Source organism: Centruroides vittatus, unplaced genomic scaffold, assembly GCF_030686945.1.
Source record: "Centruroides vittatus isolate TY-2023 unplaced genomic scaffold, ASM3068694v2 contig_459, whole genome shotgun sequence".
In the NCBI taxonomy this organism is placed as follows: domain Eukaryota; kingdom Metazoa; phylum Arthropoda; class Arachnida; order Scorpiones; family Buthidae; genus Centruroides; species Centruroides vittatus.
Window position 1 is genome coordinate 2770174 of NW_027122255.1, and position 19471 is coordinate 2789644.

The 19471-nt window shown below is 30.2% G+C and overlaps 1 protein-coding gene across 2 annotated transcripts in view; it reads left to right on the forward strand.

Annotated features, from left to right (window-relative positions):
• The window catches only part of LOC136977465 (FERM domain-containing protein 4A-like), a 146034-nt gene that overhangs the window by 61559 nt on the left and 65004 nt on the right, over positions 1–19471 (forward strand). For both annotated transcript variants that reach the window (XM_067272959.1, XM_067272958.1), the window contains exons 2-3: positions 15351–15416; positions 18455–18549. In XM_067272959.1, coding sequence (XP_067129060.1) covers positions 15351–15416; positions 18455–18549 — 161 coding nt within the window. The remainder of the gene's footprint in view (positions 1–15350; positions 15417–18454; positions 18550–19471) is intronic.

A 19471-nucleotide genomic window follows, 5' to 3' on the forward strand; every position in this document is an offset into this window, starting at 1 on the left:
TAAACTTTCGTTTATATATATTTTTCTCGGAATGTAAAATTTTGGTGTTATTTTTTTCTATTTGGCAACTATTGTTTATTATGTGGTTAAACCAAGGGGAGGTGTTATGTTTCAACCTGATGGCAGCCATATGTTCATTGATCCGTGATTCCAATTTACGCCCAGTTTCACCTATGTAATATTGTGGGTGTTGACAATTGCAGCTGATTTTATAAGTGCTTGGGGTAGTTATTAAGTATATATTTATGATTTAAATTTTCAACCATAGTTTGACGTTCGTTATGTTGGCTCGTCCTAGTGTATATTTTCTTTAAGTCCCTAATATATGTATTCTTTTTTTATGGTACTAGGGGTGTAGGAATGATAATTGATTGTTTTGTTTACGTCCGATGGTTTTTTGTAAGTTTTAAAAGTAAAACAATCTTTTCCTTTTTTTATAGTAATATCTAAAAAGTTAATTTTTTTATATTTTTCTAATTCTGTATCAAATTTTATGTATTGGTTTATTGCCAAATAGAAAAAAACAACACCAAAATTTTACATTCCGAGAAAAATATATATAAACGAAAGTTTAAAGAACACATAGAAATAAAAAAAACATAGCAATAATAGTAACTTAGTAAATCTGTCAAATGGCATGCAAATCGACCAACAGTGGTATTATGTAATAGAGAGCGCAACAGACTAATAGCTTTATGTGTGGCACCCTACTGTGAACGTTCTAGTATTGTAAAAAGCGCAATGCTTTCCGAACAGCCTTAAAGATATATTTATAGAACTAAAATTTGATGTAAAATGTTTGTAATACATCCGGAAAAAATAGTAAGTATAGTAAGTACGTATTTACTTTTAGAAAACTCTATATTAGTTACACAGATCTTTGTAAAAAATTTTTTTATATAAGAAAACTTTATAATTATAGTACTACTGTAAGTACACGGGAAAATAGGAATTAAAAACGAATATGAAAATAGATACCAGTGAGAAATGTATAGTTAATAAGGAGGATACGAAGAACTAAAAAGGTATAAAAAATGTATTTAGTTAAAAATGTTCTTTAAGGAATTTTTTGTAAATCTTATTATGTACGCACTCGCGTCACCCATGTTAATAAAAAACCTTTGGTTTCCTGTAGCACTGATGAGGGACCAGGACTCATAAAACTGGTCCGAAATGCATTTGATGAAGAACCAATAAAAAAGTTTTAAGCCTGTTTAGCTGTAAGTTAGTCTACCGAATGTTTTCGGATTAAAGAGACAACCACCTATTAAATCATTTGAAGTTTATTCACGTTAGACCATTCCATCAACCTCTACGATGAAGACACATATAAAACAATATACTTGAACTATAAACGAATAATCATTTTTCTTCAATAAAAAAATGTGTTAGAAATTAGAATCCTGACGTGATCGAAGTAATAAATGTTGCTTTTGACTAAAGCCTTAGACCTTATATATTTGAAATGTTTACAAAAAGTTGTATTTTAAGATAAAAACAAATCTAAATAATCCATCCTTTCTACAATTTCCAGCAATTTCTATCCAAGAAAATTTTTATCTGATTTTTTTCCTATCTATTTCACTGAGAGAAACTTATTTTGTTTTATCGTAAATAATAGAAAAAAAATAATTCTGAGAAAACAACAAATATGAAGCAAATTTTCTTTGTAAGTAAATCAGAGTTCTAGCAAAAACTGCGATATCGTTTGCAAATTAAAATAGATAATGACTAATTCTTTTCCAATAACGCATTCGTCGTCACTATCTTTGATAAACACTCGAGAATATTTTAAAATGCTAAATTAAGTAGTATATGAATGTCACTTAAATGTCCTGTTATATGAATGACATTTTTTCTTTATAATTAAAGCTTAACATTGAAATAATTAATACATTTTCTTATGACTTGAAAAATAAATGAAGAGAAAAGTGAGATTAGAAGTGAGGTAATTAAGATCAGTTTCCTCGAATCTCAGTCAGATCACTTTACATGTATGCGGTAAAATTAAATCCACACTCTGTCCTTGTACCTGACGGATGAACGGACAGGTGAACTTTGTACTTGCCGCCACAAAAGAGCTTAGCCATCCCTTCTACAGTACCTGCCGGCCATGGAGAGGCGAACTTCTGTTTTGTTCGTTTTTTGCGCCGATTTTCCGTTAGGCGTACGCAATGCCGTTTTTATGTTTGATCCCCAGGCCTAAATTTCGTTAGGCGCTCTCATTCGTATCAGAGAGCACGGACATTGTCACTTTAATACCTCTATACATCGAAAACGAAGTCATGACCCTCGTAACATTTTTGAATTTCTCATCGCAATTAATAGAAAATGGCAAAGTTTAATCAAAATCGATCGAACAGATTATGAGAACGAACAATTCTGTAACCACAAAGAAGAGTCACAGTACAATTACATACAGTACAAAGCAGTGACATAAACACTTCGCTACGCAACTCTTCGGAAAAGAGTGAATCATTTTGTTATCTAGTGGTTGAGACTCCAGCATTACGTAACGTTTTCGTGAACACCGCACCCCTTATAACACATCGTAACGATTATCTGCGTACCCACCCATATCTGCGTTACATGAATTTTTGGGCAGCCTCTTTTTTTATAAATCAAAGAATAATTTAAAATTAATTGGCTATGCGCGAAACGGACACTTGGGATAAAAGATTTGTATAATGTAACAAGTTTAATTTAAAAAATTACTTTAATAAAGTAAATCTTTAAAAGAAAATAGAACTACACCGTAACGAAATCTGTTTTCCGCCATTATTACGATTCGGAATAGGAATATTTTCGTCTCAAACAACTATAAACACAAAAGTAATTAGAAAAGTATTTAATAATTATATAACTACTCTCAAAATATATGCAGACTGCGACAAAACTTTAAAATAAAAATGTGTTGTAAGTACTCAGAATCGTCGATTTAATCTTCGAATCCGGAGACAAATAATTGCGAAATTTCTGATTTGGTGGAGTGCAGTTAGATTTGTATGATTAGCAGCATATAGATCACGTGCCATAGATGAAACTTTGAAACTAATTCTGGTTGGCTGTGTGTGACATTTTTCGCTTTTTACTCTGTTAGCTCTGACCATTTATATATATATATATATAATCAGATATAATTATACATCGAACTCCCGATTATCCGTGCTAATTAGTGCACGGATAATCCAAAACTAGTCCTGTAAACTATAAAAAATACTATTCGGAACTTTTAAATGAACTACTGTATATAAACAGCTCAACTCTGTTATAACATCATGCAGGGCCGGATTTACCAATCTAGGGGCCCTGGGCACAAATTCGGTGTAGGCAAGAGTAGGCAAATTTGATGATTTAGAAAATTTACACAAAATACTGTACTTTCAATTAGATTTCAACTAGGAAGTTGTAAATTTCATTTTAAAATAAGGTTATTGTAAACATACATATATTTTATTGTGTAAAACTAATTATTTTAATTTAACAGAAAAATACCTATGTGAAATTTTTTCCCGAAATTTTCCGATGTTTCATAGACTTTTTCTCGGGTTTGGTTTTCTCTGCCTGTTGCCCTCATGATTAGGCCACACTAGGCTGTCGCGGTAATAGAAAAGTTTTAGTTTTGTGGGGGCCCTGGGCACAGGCCCTAAATGCCCTTATGTAAATCCGGCCCTGACATCATGCAAGTGTTAAGTTCCAAGTTTCATAACCTGAAATTAATATTTAGTTAGTAAACATAAAATATATATTTCTTCTATTTTCATAATATCGTGTAGTAATTTAAATTTTACATTTCTATCTATAATTTTTACATTTTCTCCAAATTTCTGTATTTTAATTTTAGGGCTAGTAGGCTATTTTTTTCCGACCCTTTATAGCGTGTGTGATCCCCCCCATTTGTATTCTCTCAATGTTCTTAAAGTTTTGTTTGTAAACTCAGGTCAACTTTTTTGGACGTTCCAGACCGTTTCTTGGAAAGTCAACTGAACTTAAAAGCTTACTGCTTGTACACTGATGTATATACGACTTCCCACTCGTTACTCTGTCCATGGACAAGATGGACAAAATAATTCGACGATGCACGGATAATCGGGAGTTCAGTGTATTATTTAAATAATTATTTTTATTTATTTATGTAGACGCCTTAATAATTAACTACAAATATTGTAATATTTAAGATTTTTTGGGTTTTTGTGAAATTATTATACTAAGCGCGCCAGTTTTGTCCGTCCTCAAAATTTTCTGCTCTAGGTCCAGACCAACTGTGCCTATTTAGAAATCCGGCTCTGATGACAGTAAATGCAAATTTTGTTCAAAATGTTTTCTTCTTAAGTAATTTGACTACTGTATTTTCAGATTATATATAGATGTGTATGTTACAGTCAAAACCCGTTTTTAGTTAGAACGCGTTTTAACTAGTTTCAACTAGTTAATACTGGATGTCTTTGTTATAACTAGAATTTACTGCTAGTCAAAAATAAATTTGAGTTAAAACTAGTTTTAACTAGACAAAACGGGTTTTGACTGTAACATGTATATAATAATATTTTTAAGTACGAACTTTAATCAAAATATAACTTGAACTATTAATTACATATCATACGCTCAGTATGGCGTAGGGATCACCGATTTTGATCAAACTCTGTGAAGATATAGTGCATTCACAACGACTGACAATGTGCCAAAGACAGTTTTATTGATATTAGAGAGGTTGTGGACGACGTTTTCATCGCGATGAAAACGTTGGCCGCAACCTCGCTATTATTCAATTTATTTGCTCTTCGGGAGCACAACTTTGTGGATCATTATTGTTTTACATGCTTTTTTTGACCACCCCCCGAAAAATTCCTGGGGATTTCTCGACCCGTTCGGATTCGAACCCTGGTCCCCCAGAGCGGTAGGCTACCACCTTGACCGCTCGGCCATCCGGCCTCAGTCATATGGCTTTTAAATTTCAATAGTTCAGCGATTATAATTAATAATTTGAACTAATAGCGAGGTTGAGGCCGAAGTTTTAAACGCGAAAACGTATACGTCGGACGTTCAGCGCCGCTTTCCTGTAAGCCTAGAAGTTTGACAATGGCGTTTGGAACGTCAAGCATGATTACACTGACTTTCCAAACACTATTGTCAAACTTCTAGACTTACAGGAAAGCGCACTGAACGTCCGACGTACACGTTTTCGCGTTTAAAACTTCGTTATCAACCTCGCTAATGAAAAGTTTGTTTGAAAAACTGATCTTTTAAAAATTGTAAACAATAATTTATTAAAACGACGTCAAATTAAAAACAGTTAAGTAGATTAGTAAACATTTTCTTTAATTTAAGCGTTTTAAATTATTTTACTCGTTTTTTTTTTATGTTGTGTGCCTACAATTTTTATACGAGTACTTACAGGTACGGATACTCAGATAATAACTGTATTCAAAATCCACACTACTGTAGATATACGTGGGTGCCCGTTTTTTGTATTCTGATATCCGAGTATAAAAAACTTCAGCACTACTAATTGGAAATTTATACTGTATTTTAAGGTTTTTTTTTAACTCTTTCTGTCCTGTGGGCACTAAGAGGGCCTTTTTTAGTAGGCCCATTATGAGTTCGGCCAGGCCCACAATGGGGCGACCGGGTGGTGAGGGACGGGGCCCGACATATCCGAACGGACCACCCCCCGAAAAATTCCTGGGGATTATTCGACCCGTTCGGATTCGATCCCGGGTCCCCAGAGCGGTAAGCTGCCACCTTGACCGCTCGGCCATTCGGCCGCTTGTATATTAAGGTTATTGTTGTTAGCTGTTTACATAATACAACTTCCGTGTAAGTGAATAAATAAAACCCCGTTTATGTGTTTCTCTAGAAAACTGCGAAAAATATTTCTGAAATGAGAAAAATATGCAAGTGAAAAGTACTTTTGAGTTGCTTTCAGACTTGAATATATTCGTCACAAAAGTATGTTGCGGCACAAATAAAAACTACAACTGATTTTGTATGTGTAATTCACAATAGAAAAGTTTCAATTTATTATATTGTATGTACTATACGGTACATATAAGTATACAGTGTATAAATACATTTGAACAACATATAAAAGGAAAAGTAAAACAGTATGAAATCAAGTTATGTACTTTTAAAAAATTGACTATTTGTTTTTTTTTCCTTGGTTTTCTTTTATTCGTTAGAATCGTCACATACTGGTACAGTATGTAATATTAGTTATTTCCTTCCGCGAAAACTCCAGTTATGTGGAAGTATGAAAAGTCGTTTTAAAAGTTAGCTTACACTAACAGCGAATAGTAAAAACGAATTGAGAAACCGAAAAGAAATTTTATTTGCTTAGCGAAATGGTTCGCAGTACAAAACATGGAAAAAGAATATTTTCAGCATGATGGTCTGACAGAGCTATTTACCAAATGGGAAAATTAATCGGAAACGGTATCACATGTTACGTATTATTCACTCTGCTTTTTTGCATTTGCTGGGGATTTGCTTTCAGGTGGGCCAATCTTAAATGATACATAATTCGCTTTTTTTTACTTTCTTAAATAAACGCTTAAAAGTTTTCCATTTGAAAGTGAATAACGCTTAAGTGAGAAAAGTACTGTAGCGTACCGAAAATGTGACGTATTCGAAATCATATATAATATATAACTGAAGTGTTTTTATAATAAAGTACGATTCAGAAAAGTTTTTATATATAATTGCGTAAAACGTACAAATGAAAAACGTATAAACGACATTCGACTGTAAATGCAATATTGGATCAATTCCCGAACGATTAACAATAAAGTTCAACTGACTCGTATAGAGTCAAACGACAAAAATTGCACGATAATCGCTTAGTGAGCTTAACGTTTTAAATCCCTAATGTTCTGGAAAGGTGGTTATCAATTACTACACAGGGATTTTCAATAAATGTATGTATTCTTTTCTAAATAAATATGTCTCGGATCAATACCTGTTTGCAATGATATCTGACCAAATAGAAAATATGTTATGAGCAAAGATTTTCTTTGCATCTTATATTTCTCCTTAATTTAGTCGTTTTTCTATATGCATTTAATTGTCTATAAAGTATGTAATATGTGAATAATTACAGAAACACGAATTTCTAATATTCTAGACGTGGTTCCTATGTGTATTGCAGGATTTTACATAGCGGAATCTTGCACAAATCAAATTTTTCTCATTTGCTACTTTATTTTCATCATTTGATATGAGTCTTCTGTAATCGATTGACCTTCACCTTTCCAGAACATTGGACATCTCTTATTAAATAAAACAGTTTAATAATTATTATTAGCATCAATATTTTAAACCAAAATAGTATTATATATGTTACCGGCCAAACCTGATTTCAGGCCAAACTAGTTTGTACTAGGCCGAACTGGTTTAGAATTATTATTCAAGTATATTAATGGTTAAAATAAAATTAAAAGGCAATCAATTAGATGAACAATATTTATTCAAACATAGTCTACTTAATTATAAAAAACGGGTTAATGTTACCCTAGGTATCGAAGGTGGCGGCTCGTCTCCGATTCCAGCAATCAGAAGACAGGGAACAGTGGGGACGCACGTTCTAACCTAACCTAACCTATTCTAATAATTATAGTAATTTATTAGAATAGGTTAGGTAGGTTAGGTTAGAACGTGCGTCCGCACTGTTCCCTGTCTTCTGATTGCTGGAATCGGAGACGAGCCGCCACCTTCGATACCTAGGGTAACATTAACCAAAAACGGTATTGATTAGAAGTGGCACAATACTTGTACAAAACTATAAAATAAAAATAAGCTAATCAGTACTTATCAGTTTGTATTTTTTTTTATTAAGCCATGCACTTTTAAAGGTAATTAACTTTCGAAAATACAGTATTTTCAAAAATTCAAATGAAATAATAAAAATAACTTTTACAGTTAAACTAAAATTAAAAATGAACTTGTACTTCTTAGAGTAACATATAAAATATTTTATCTTATTTATTTTTACAGGGTGTACTGTGGTGGCATTTCGAATTACACAAAATCACTTGTTTTTTACACTGGCACCTATTTATAGTACATAAATCAGTTCGGCCTAGGACAAACTAGTTTGGCCTGACACGCGTAGGACAAACTAGTTTGGCCTGAAATCGGGTTTGGCCGGAAACATATATATATTATAATATTAATTAAATTCTATGATTATTTGTGACAAACTTAAAATATACAATCATTATTGATAGCAACAAAATTTTAAATTGTTAACAATTTTGTTATTTAATTTACAGTTTATAAATAGCTTATAATATGGCTTCCTCGAAAAACAAGGAGGAGGAAATTAAGTAAATGAAATTTATACATGTATCATTATTTTCTTGGAGTCAGGGATCTCTCTCATTTCAGAGAATAGTGAAGGAAACTAAATTATATTTAGAATTTCTTAATTCTGTTTTATAAACCCGTTATGATAAGTATTCCAAAAGACATGGTTCTATGTTTAGCGATCGATTAAAATATTACAACTTAATAAAAAGAAAGTAAATAATCAGGAATAAAATTATTGATTTGCTAATATATAACTAAAAAATATGCACCATTTTCTTCATATGAATATAGTATAATTTTTATTTCTTATTCCTGTATTTTACAGATACTGTATATGTATAAATTTTAGGTTTGTCCGAAATTTAGCATTGTTCAGTATAAACTAATGTGTTTATTCCTTGACTAGTTTATCGATAAATATTTAAGCCATCCGTCGATAATCGGACGCTAAAGTTAGATCATCAATTAAAAATAAATGCGTATGCTAACTTGAATCGTTAATTTATGAATACCACATTTTCTTTTGTTCTTTCAACGACTTTGTCTACCGTAGTTGGATTCAAAAATAAATCGTAAATCTACAGTATGAAAAGAATCAACTTAGGTATTAACCAATGGAGCCATTCATTGATCGCTTACATCTGGCAAGTTACTTTCGATTTCTTCCTTATTTGTTAAAAGTGTTATTGAAGCTTCGAGTTCTGGTATTGGAATACGAGGAAGTTAGCTAGAGTAGTTGTTAAATGCATGATTATTTACAGTTAATGCACGCTATAAAAAATTAACACAATTAACAGAAAAGTCGTTCTGCCATCTAGTGAGAGAAAATAAATTAAAATTGACATATTGCTTGACATATCAAGGGACATGACGCGTGATGTTACTCTCAAGTCTATTCTTTCCATAAACAGAATATAAGAATAGCTATTTTCGCGAATTTTATATTTGTACTTTTCAGTGGAAAATAGGAAATAAAATATCAATACAAGATAAACATTTTAATAGTGAAGAGAAAATTGAGTTGAAAATTTATGTCTATTCATATTATATGAAATTTAATGTAATATATTATATAACAGACATGGGCAAATGCGGCTCTTTTTGAGGTACATGCGGCTCTTGCTGAAAGTGTTAATTTCTGTTTATTATTATTTTTTTTACAATTGCAATTTTATTATTATTTTTATTATTTTTAAACTGTCTTTCTTAAATGATTCTGCAAATTTTGATATATAATACAAATGAAAATATTAACTACCTGAGTCATTTTTGCATGAGAAATTTTAATATAACTTCTATGCAATTTTGAAATTCTGCACAATAAAAATAAGCTTAATTATAAGAGAGATTTATCAAATTATATGTTTAGATCGATCTTTTAACACCTTTCTGAAAAAGAAATTAAATTTACCGGGTAGTAAATCAATAGAAAAAAATAGTGATTTTAAGAAAAAAGTTTTTTAAAATGTCTTATTTTGTCGTCCACTTGGCGATAGCCCAGTTGACCGTGTCCCAAATATTCTCCTTGCTGTTCTGTATCCTATCTGTTGATGTGTAGATTTTCTGTACAGTATTCGCTTGAAATACATTTAATTCTCGATTAACGTAGTAGATTCGTTCTAAGAATGTTGTGTAAATTGCAATTATGTAAATTAATACTAAAGCCTGGTTTCCGCGTGTCGAAAAGTCGCAAAAAAAACTAAAAAGAAATTCGGTTTTCCTAAAATGTACAAAGCCCCTTTTTTTGGGAGACAATCGAATGTTGGTTCCTTTTGCAATGATATCAGAACTCCCAAGATGGATGGATGGGTATGGTCATTAGCAAATTATTCGCCGGCCATATATCTCAGAAACTTATTTCTTGTCTTTTATACATTTTTTTGGAAAGTTAAATATTAATGAATATCAAAAATATTTCTAATATACTTTACTTTTTATCAAATACTGCATATATAATGTCATGTTTATTTATCGATTTCACCGTCCTTGCTTACTATTGGCTAGTGGTTTCCATTTCTGTACACAATAGAAAAGCTAACATTTTTTAAATTCGATTTTTTGTTGCCGAAGTGGAATTTTTTTTTTACAAGTTGAACTGCCGCTTTCACGAAACTCGAAAACAATTTACTATGTGTACTGCAAATCGAAGGTTAGATATAAAAATTCATTATTTCGGATTCAGTTATAAGAACCATGTATTAGAAAACGTTTATGGATGTTTTCAAATTAATAATTATTTAATTAAAACCTCATTTGACAATTCAGCCGCCCATAGAGGGTATTGAAGTAGGATCAAAAATACTTCTGGTAAAATTTTAGCTTACTTGCGTGACTAAGAATAGTTAGTCGTTGTGGATTCTTTCCAATTCTGTAAAAGTACAGTAACATACTTAAAAAAATAACTGATATTCTCATCTACTTGTGAATTGCATGTTTTATTTATATTAAAATACTGACTTCGCCAACCAAGCACAAAGAATGTCCAGCAAGAATTTTGCAATTCTTTACACATATGTATCTCTCACTGTAGATGTTTATATATTGTAATTTCAAGTACATTTTAACTTAACACAAATTATAGTTGTGAGAAATTTATTACTTCAAGCAATTTTTTTTCTTTTTTACTTTTCTCGCTGTTATGTATAACAGAGAGAAAGAATGGTAATAGGTCAAAAATTTTTTATATTTTTGGACTCTGGACCTTCATACATGGAGAAATTTTTTCCTTTACGTATAGATGTTAGTGTGTGGGGTGCACTGTTTACCCCCTTTGAAGCTTCGTAACTCTCATGTCTTTTGTCGAAAATTTCTGAAATTTTGCAGGGAGGTTTGTGTATTAGGTGGATTGATACTATTAAATTTTGTGATTAAAAGTCAAGGGGATGGAGAGAGAGAGGGGTCATATCTCGAGTAGGATCGGACTTAATAAAGATTTTATTCGTAATTAGCATTTACAATTTTTTAAAGAAACTAATCACTACCGTCAAAATTAAGTTATTTTAGAATACTGTAATTAAAAATGTAAAAAGTTTTAATAAAATATTATAATACGTAGCGTCGCACGCAATTTTAAATGTTGGGAAAGTTACGCAACGCATTGCTAGATTTTTTAATGCTAACTTTATTATTACATTATTTTTACTTTCGTAATCGACATGAATAAGTGCCTTATCTCGACATTACCAGCAATTCTTACTTTCCTCATAATTTATGATGAAATGTTTCTACATTTACAACAAATAAATTATTGGACTGATTTAAACTCTTGTATTGTTTTATTTTATAAAATATTTTATTATATAACTCCTATGGCTATCCAGGTTTTTAATTTTATCACAGAAGAAAACATGACACACACATTGACATTCATAGAAAATCCATAAAATATTTATATTAAAAAAAAAAACAAGATAAATAATTAGTTTTCAATCTACACCGATTTTCTTTGTTTATTTTGAATTGAATTATAGGAATACTGTTAGTAATTTTAAATGCAATTATTGTTTGTTTAAAACAATGATTCTCAACCTTTGAGAATTTTGAGGCTGTGGAACACCATTCATGTACTTTTTATTACACAGAGTATTAGCATCAATATAGACAACAATTGATAAGCAATTCCATGTTTACTATTCTCAAGAAACAATGAAGCAATAAACTAATAAACTTTTAATATAGTGAATAAAATAAAAACATGGAATTGTTTATGAATATAGCAATGGGAATAAATTTGAATAAAAACTTAAAATCTTTTTTTCATAGAAAACTGGAGGTAGGTTTGAGGACCAATACCAGGAGCAAACATAAGATATTATCTTCAAAACATCTGATTAAACTATCATTAAAAATTGCTGATTTACAATATAATAATTAATTTTAATAGGGTAAAAATTTTATTGATTATGTTTTCTGAAATTTATGGAGCGAGGATGTGGAAATGAGGACACTCCACCATATACGTCACGACTGCATTTACACACACATTATAATTAAATTCTATATTTGGTTATGTTTATCATGTTTTGGGATGGAGAGAACAATGGAGCCAAACCACTAAAACATCATTAAACAGCTCTAACTCTCAGAAAAATGCAGTTTTGTGAGAGTTAGAATGCTGAAACTTTGAGGACATACTCTCTTAATTAGAAGTGGATGAAATTTGAGTTGTAACTCTTACTGTAGCAATGCATTTGAATTCAAGAAAAAGAACCCTGGTTCTTTTTCTTGAATTCAAATGTTTTGTTCTCTATGAATGATTCTGCCTGAAAAGGACAGTTAGGCCTATATACTGTCGAAAGTACTCTCAAAATAAGTTATTTTTATGTAACACCGACAGACAATGGTATATGTTCCTTTTCTATTAATATTTGCCATGTATAGTTTTTAAAACTTTATTACAGTTCATTGAAATTTTTAATACTATCATCGAGATGGTGATGACTTTTTAAGTCTTATTGTCACTGCGGACAGGACATTGATGTTGCTTATGATGCCTGAAACAAAAGGACAGTCCAATGGAGGCACACTTCATTGCCAAGAAAGACGAGCCAAATCAATGCTGACCACTTGAAAGATCATTTGCAAGTGTTTTCAAACTGATGAGTATTGCATGTGGATTTTATGCTGCCATCTGAAAAAATCAATGCCAATACCTATTATGAAACACTAGGAAATTGTTGTGCAACACAGAATAAGTGACGTAATAGGTTTAGCTGGGATATTTATTTCATTTGTGATGATGTCTGGCCCCACACTGCAAATGTCAGGAATTGGTACTGTACATTACATCTTTTGGCTGGGAATAATTTTGTTTCAGCCAGTATCTGAAGGAATTGCAAGACTATAGGTTCTTGATCCTCATCTATTACAATGTTTCGTGTTTACTGGTCTATATTTTCTACAAAATCTGGTATGTATATCATACAGGTTGTCATACACTGTAGTTGTTTGAGCATTATTATTATTATTATTTTGTTGCACATGTCAATCTCAGCTGATACTGGTGCCAAGTGCTATGCCAGATTAAAGTCAAAGTATGGCTACACAAACAAGTATAACATTAAGTTTGGTTATTGGTATATGTGTCAACATCTAGAAACTTCATAACAATGAGACATGTTCAACATTGCAGCTTTCTGTAGTGCCATGTATATGTTTTTATTAAGGTTTAATTTTTCTACACTTTTGTGTAGTGTGTGTATAACACCAGTAGAAGAGAAGACAACAGATACAATAAATATCTTATCCATCCTCCATATCTGTTTTATTTCTTGAGCAAGTGGAGTGTACTTGTTGATTTTTTCAGTGTGAGCAATTTTTTAAGTTATGAGTGTTTTTAACAGAGATGTCGGGTCTGTTGTGATGAATTGATTATGGCTCTGTCGTAATATATTTTGTGTCATTTTCTAATACTGTTTTTTTTTTTACTTGATTATGTCTATGTAAATAATCTGTTTGTGTTAAGAGCTTGAAACCAGAGGTTATTTATTGTATTGTTTCTGGCAGATTGTGGTATTTTCTGCAAGAGTCATTTTGTCAGTTGATGTATCCCTTCAAATTGTTTTTCTATAGTTTTTAGTGTTTATGACCTGATCTTGAGTGGCAACCTTAAACCCCTCAGTCTTTCCAAACAGGCAGCCCCTATCCAGCCAGTAGTTTGATGCAGTTTTGTCAACATAGTCCTGAGCTAGGTCAATAGACATGCCTGCTATGAAGTGTCTTTTGGGCCTATGTCTTAGTGGAGTTTATGCTTTTTATAAGTTGAGCTGTGTCCAGGTGCTCAGAGGTTTTATTTATTAAGTTTAAAGGTGTGTTGTTACTGTCTGCCAGAGTTATTGCTTTATGTAATGTTGATGTTTTTGTATTTTGTGGAAAAAACTCAGTGTCAGAATTTGTAGTGCAGATTAACTATATTATAAGGCCACGGCCACCTTCTGTACGAGGAAGAGGTAGTGTTGCTATGGATGATTTCGGATATTGTTTATGCTTAGTTAGTGTTGTTCTTGTTTTCCTTTGGAGTTGCTTGAAATCTGTGCATATCCAGTGTATAACTCCAAAAGAATAAGTGAGTACAGAGATAACATATGTTATTATTAATGTTAATTTCATTGTAAAAAGGATAAAAATGAACATAGCTGAAATATTTATGTTTAAAAAGATAATAATTAAAATTTATTTTGTTTTGTAATTTCTGGAAATAATATACCTGGATGTAAAGAAGTTTCAATATAATATATTATTTTATTGATATATTTAATAACATTATTTATTATGGCATCATAATGTCAGGCAGCAATTTTTAATCATTTTTTAAAAATTTATTTAATTTATAATACATGCTCTCCACTTAGTAGTGTCTTGTCCCTGTGTATCATACTTTTCCTTTAACAATTGAGTTGTGCTGGTCATCTATCTAATACCTTTCGGGAGGGGAAAGACTTGAATTGAAATAACGTGACTTCCGGTTTACAGCAGATGTTCTTATATAGTTAATCAGGTCTCCAATCCTGTCTCCAACCTTTCCGTATCTGGTCTCAACGTTCATCTATCTAACTCTGTTCTCGAGATTAAGGATGGAGAGACAGATGGACGGACGGCAGTGGGAATTTATAAGTCTACAATTTTTCAAATTGCAGACCAATAAACTGTTTAAAAAATTAGTAGTTTAGAAATCTTTTGCTGTTGAAAGTAAAGTTTTTTATTTTTTATTTTTTGAAAAAGATTGATAAATTTCTAATTTAATTTATATATGCTTTATTAACAAAAATTGATTTAGAAAATATTAATTGAATTTTCTGTAATTCTTATAACAACAAAACATAATGCTGGGAATTCCTAATTCATCTCTTACATTAATTTCTCAAGAATCAAGTTATTTTATTGGGATACTAATTGGAATTTTAAAACTTTTTTTTTTTAAATACTGATAATTGTTTCAGAAACACTTTTATTCTCTTTTTATAATGTAATTTAGTTGTAAAAATTTTGTATAACAATGTCCAGTTTATTTAAATAAATCTTTTATTAAAGTATTTCTATTCTTTTAGATGACAGAAGGGAGAAGAACACAAATAGTGCTATTAGATGAAAGAAGATTAGAAATTTTAGTAAAAGTAAATATATTTTTTAATAATAATTTAATTTATTAAAATTTTTCTTACAAATATAAAATATATGAAGTATATGTTGACAGAGCAAAAATAGTGCGAATGCTTAAAATTGCTTAAAATGAAAATCATAAGATAACATTATTTTCATTGATTCTTAAAAAATTTATGTACATTTTTAACTTTAAATTAATAGTGTATTTTACATTGTTGGTAACTTAAAATCAAACAAACTTTTTTTAAATTAAGAAAAGTATATCATAGTAAATTTGAACAGTTCCAAGATTTTGAAATCATTTACCTTGAAAGTTATTATTTATCACTAGTTGTAGACATTAAATGCTGACCACTTGAAAGATCATTTGCAAGTGTTTTCAAACTGATGAGTATTGCATGTGGATTTTATGCTGCCATCTGAAAAAGTCAATGCCAATACCTATTAATGTTAATTTCATTGTAAAAAGGATAAAAATGAACATAGCTGAAATATTTATGTTTAAAAAGATAATAATTAAAATTTATTTTGTTTTGTAATTTCTGGAAATAATATACCTGGATGTAAAAAAGTTTCAATATAATATATTATTTTATTGATATATTTAATAACATTATTTATTGTGACATCATAATGTAAGGCAGCAATTTTTAATCATTTTTTAAAAATTTATTTAATTTATAATACATGCTCTCTACTTAGTAGTGTCTTGTCCCTGTGTATCATACTTTTCCTTTAACAATTGAGTTGTGCCAGTCATCTACCTAATACCTTTCGGGAGGGGAAAGATTTTGAATTGAAATAACGTGACTTCCAGTTTACAGCAGACGTTCTTATATAGTTAATCAGGACTTCCTATAGTTAATCAATTATTTTTATGCAATTTTAAATCAATTATGATTTAAAATTGGATAAAAATATTATTAGTTACTATATTAATAATTAATTTTAATTCATTAATAAGAGAAAGAGGCATTCTTATTCCTTAAGGATTTAAAGTTGAGAATAATTATAAAGCAAGTTTGATGAAAAACAGAAAAAAGCATGGTATATGCATTTATTCATAAAATTATAACTTTTTACTTTGCCTCAAATACTAAAACAAATAAACATAATACATTCATTTATCCTTGTTATATCCTAGCAGTAATTTTATGCTCTTGAGTACAAATACATTGTAACTTCAATTCTGTACAGTTTAACAATTTTTAAAGGCAACTGGAAAATAATATCCAAATTTTATTAAATTTACCACATGTAATATTGCCAATATACCTACTTGTTCATCCTGTTGTTTCAGTTATGAAATTCATACAATTGAAAGTAATGATAACTACATTCATAAATACCTAAGATATATAATTAAATAGTTTATGAAAGAAAATACAGTAATAAATGAATTTGTCACCTAGCTAGTGACATAGGAATAACCAGATTTGATGCTTTGAAATATATTTGCATCTACAAAATATGCATAATTGTCCAATCCATAGGAGAGCAAAAAAAATTAAATGTGAATTATGTAAATATTTCCAGACAACAAAATACCTAGGATGTAGTTGAATGTTCTTTAAAAGCATAAATTCAAGCAAAATATGATGACTCCATAAATACAGCAGTAGCATGTCATTGTTTCAGTTGAAGTTTAATCATCAAGGATAGTTTGTTATTGTTTTACTGTAAGTTACTGACAGTGATAATGCCACAAAGTCTGTTTAAAGAAAAGAAGAATTATTGGGAGGCTAGAAGTAGACCAATTGCAGATACATGTGTCCAGAATTCTGAATGTGACTCAGATCATTATATCTAGACTTTAGGTCAAATTTCAAAGAACAGGACATGGATGTCAGCAAGGAAATGAAGGAGTTACCACATCTCAATAGGATTGCTATATGATGTTAACAGTGTATCATAACAGAAGAATATATTTGGTGGCTGTAAGAATATTAAAATTGGATATTGATTGAATGGGACAATGTTTTATTTACTGATGAGTTCAGATAATCCTGCAGAGTTAATCCTATTGGAGTAAAATTTGGAGAAAGTGGGGAGCTTGGTACAGTTTGTGCAAAAAGACCAGTTTGCAAGTGGTGGTATCATAGTCTGGAAGAGCATTATTGTTAATGGCTACACTGAACTCCATACTTTTGCAAGGGCATGCCATTATTGCCAGAAGGCAGAGTTGAGGTTTGGAACACTATAAAAGACTTTTCTGAAGTGTTTTGGGTACAGAATACATTTTTATAGATGATATTTCTCTTGCACGTAGAAACTGCATTTGACAATGTTGACTTTCTGACAATGACAATATTCATTAAGATCTCCAGAAAATTATATATTAAAGCCAGATGATTGCAGAATTATAATGGGCTATATTAATTATTAAAATATGAATTTAATTATAGGTATAAAATTTTGCAAGAGATGGCACCTAACACCTTTAGTGCAAATTACTTAGTATATATAAAGATCTCTAGAACTAAATTTCATAGAACATGTATGGAATATTGATAGGGAGACAAAATGTATCCCATCAGCATCCATCAAGAATACTCCAGATCTTGAAGATATTCTTGTTTGAGAATGGGCTTTGCTCCCAACAGAACTGATAAAGACCATAATAACCAACATGAGAAATTGCTGTACAGCATATGTGGATGCGGGAAGAACTACATGCTATTAATGATCTTTTATGTAAAAAGATTCAGGATGATGCTCAGTACTCTTATTGTTTTTGGTTCAATGTAATTTAGATTAAATTTGATGCATGAGATACATGCAGAACATTGTGTTCTGATCAGCAGTTCCTGTAATATAGATCAATTTAATGGTTATGCTTAGTTTTTAGACTTGAGTATATATTTCTATCTTCTGAATGATAATCACAGAGGAAAAGAATCATATAAATCATGCTATCAATCAATGTAAGCAACATCAATATAAAAAACTAAAAGTATAATTTTATAAATATATTAAAATTGTATATATGGTATAAACTTCGAATCTGTTGGATGTCATTATATTTTTAATATATTTTATTAATTTTTAGCCAAAACTCTATGCAGGAGAATTATTGGACATGGTGGCTTCCTACTTCAACTTAAAAGAGAAAGAATATTTTGGATTGGCATTTTTAGATGAAACGTAAGAATTTATTTTGTTTAAATTTTATACATTTGACAATATTGTTTCTATAAGCTTAATGTAATTATTGAGATTACATTAAGCTTATAAAATGGAAAAAACAGATTTTGTGTGTTTTCACACTCGTCTGACATTAACCTTAGGAATTAATTATGTTCGAAAACCAAGGTTTGACTGTATTTAATCTTGGAGATTATATATAATCTAAGTAATTATCTTTAACCTTGAATTCATAACGAACTTTTTCTATTGATTGTTTAATTTCTAATACTTCATTAAACCATAAAATAGCTTTAAAGGAGTTAAATATATAGAAAAAAAACAAATTTATTTCAGCTCATTCAAATTAGGAATTTACCTTCTGGAACAGAAAAAATAAAATGTTTGCTAATTGTAATGTTCTTAATGAAATAAACTCTGAATAAATGTCTTAATATATATTATTATTCTTGATATTGAAATATTAAAATAATCAAATATGTTAAGACATTTAAATTGAAAATTGCTGAAACTTTTTAGAAAGAAATTGTTTCTGTAAATTTAATTTACAATAATATATTGAAGATTTCTCTATAAAATTTAAACAAATTCTGCTATTATCTTTTGTCTTAATCTTTCTAGTAGCTGGGGTTTGGTCTTGTAATATTATATTATTACTTCCTTTTCCAGATGTTGTTACTTTTTCCTTTTTTTGTATATTTTAAGAAATTCTAATATTGTTATTTCTCTTTCAGTTATGCCAATACATTCATTTTTTCCATATCTTTCACACACATGGATCCTGTAAACAATGCTTAAAAGATCAGTTTTACTCTCATTTACATGAAATATTAAGATAGGGTAATATTTCTTCTGAAAATGACATTTAATTTCTACACCATATGTTAAATTAACCAAGAGAAATCAATTTTTAGAAATGGAT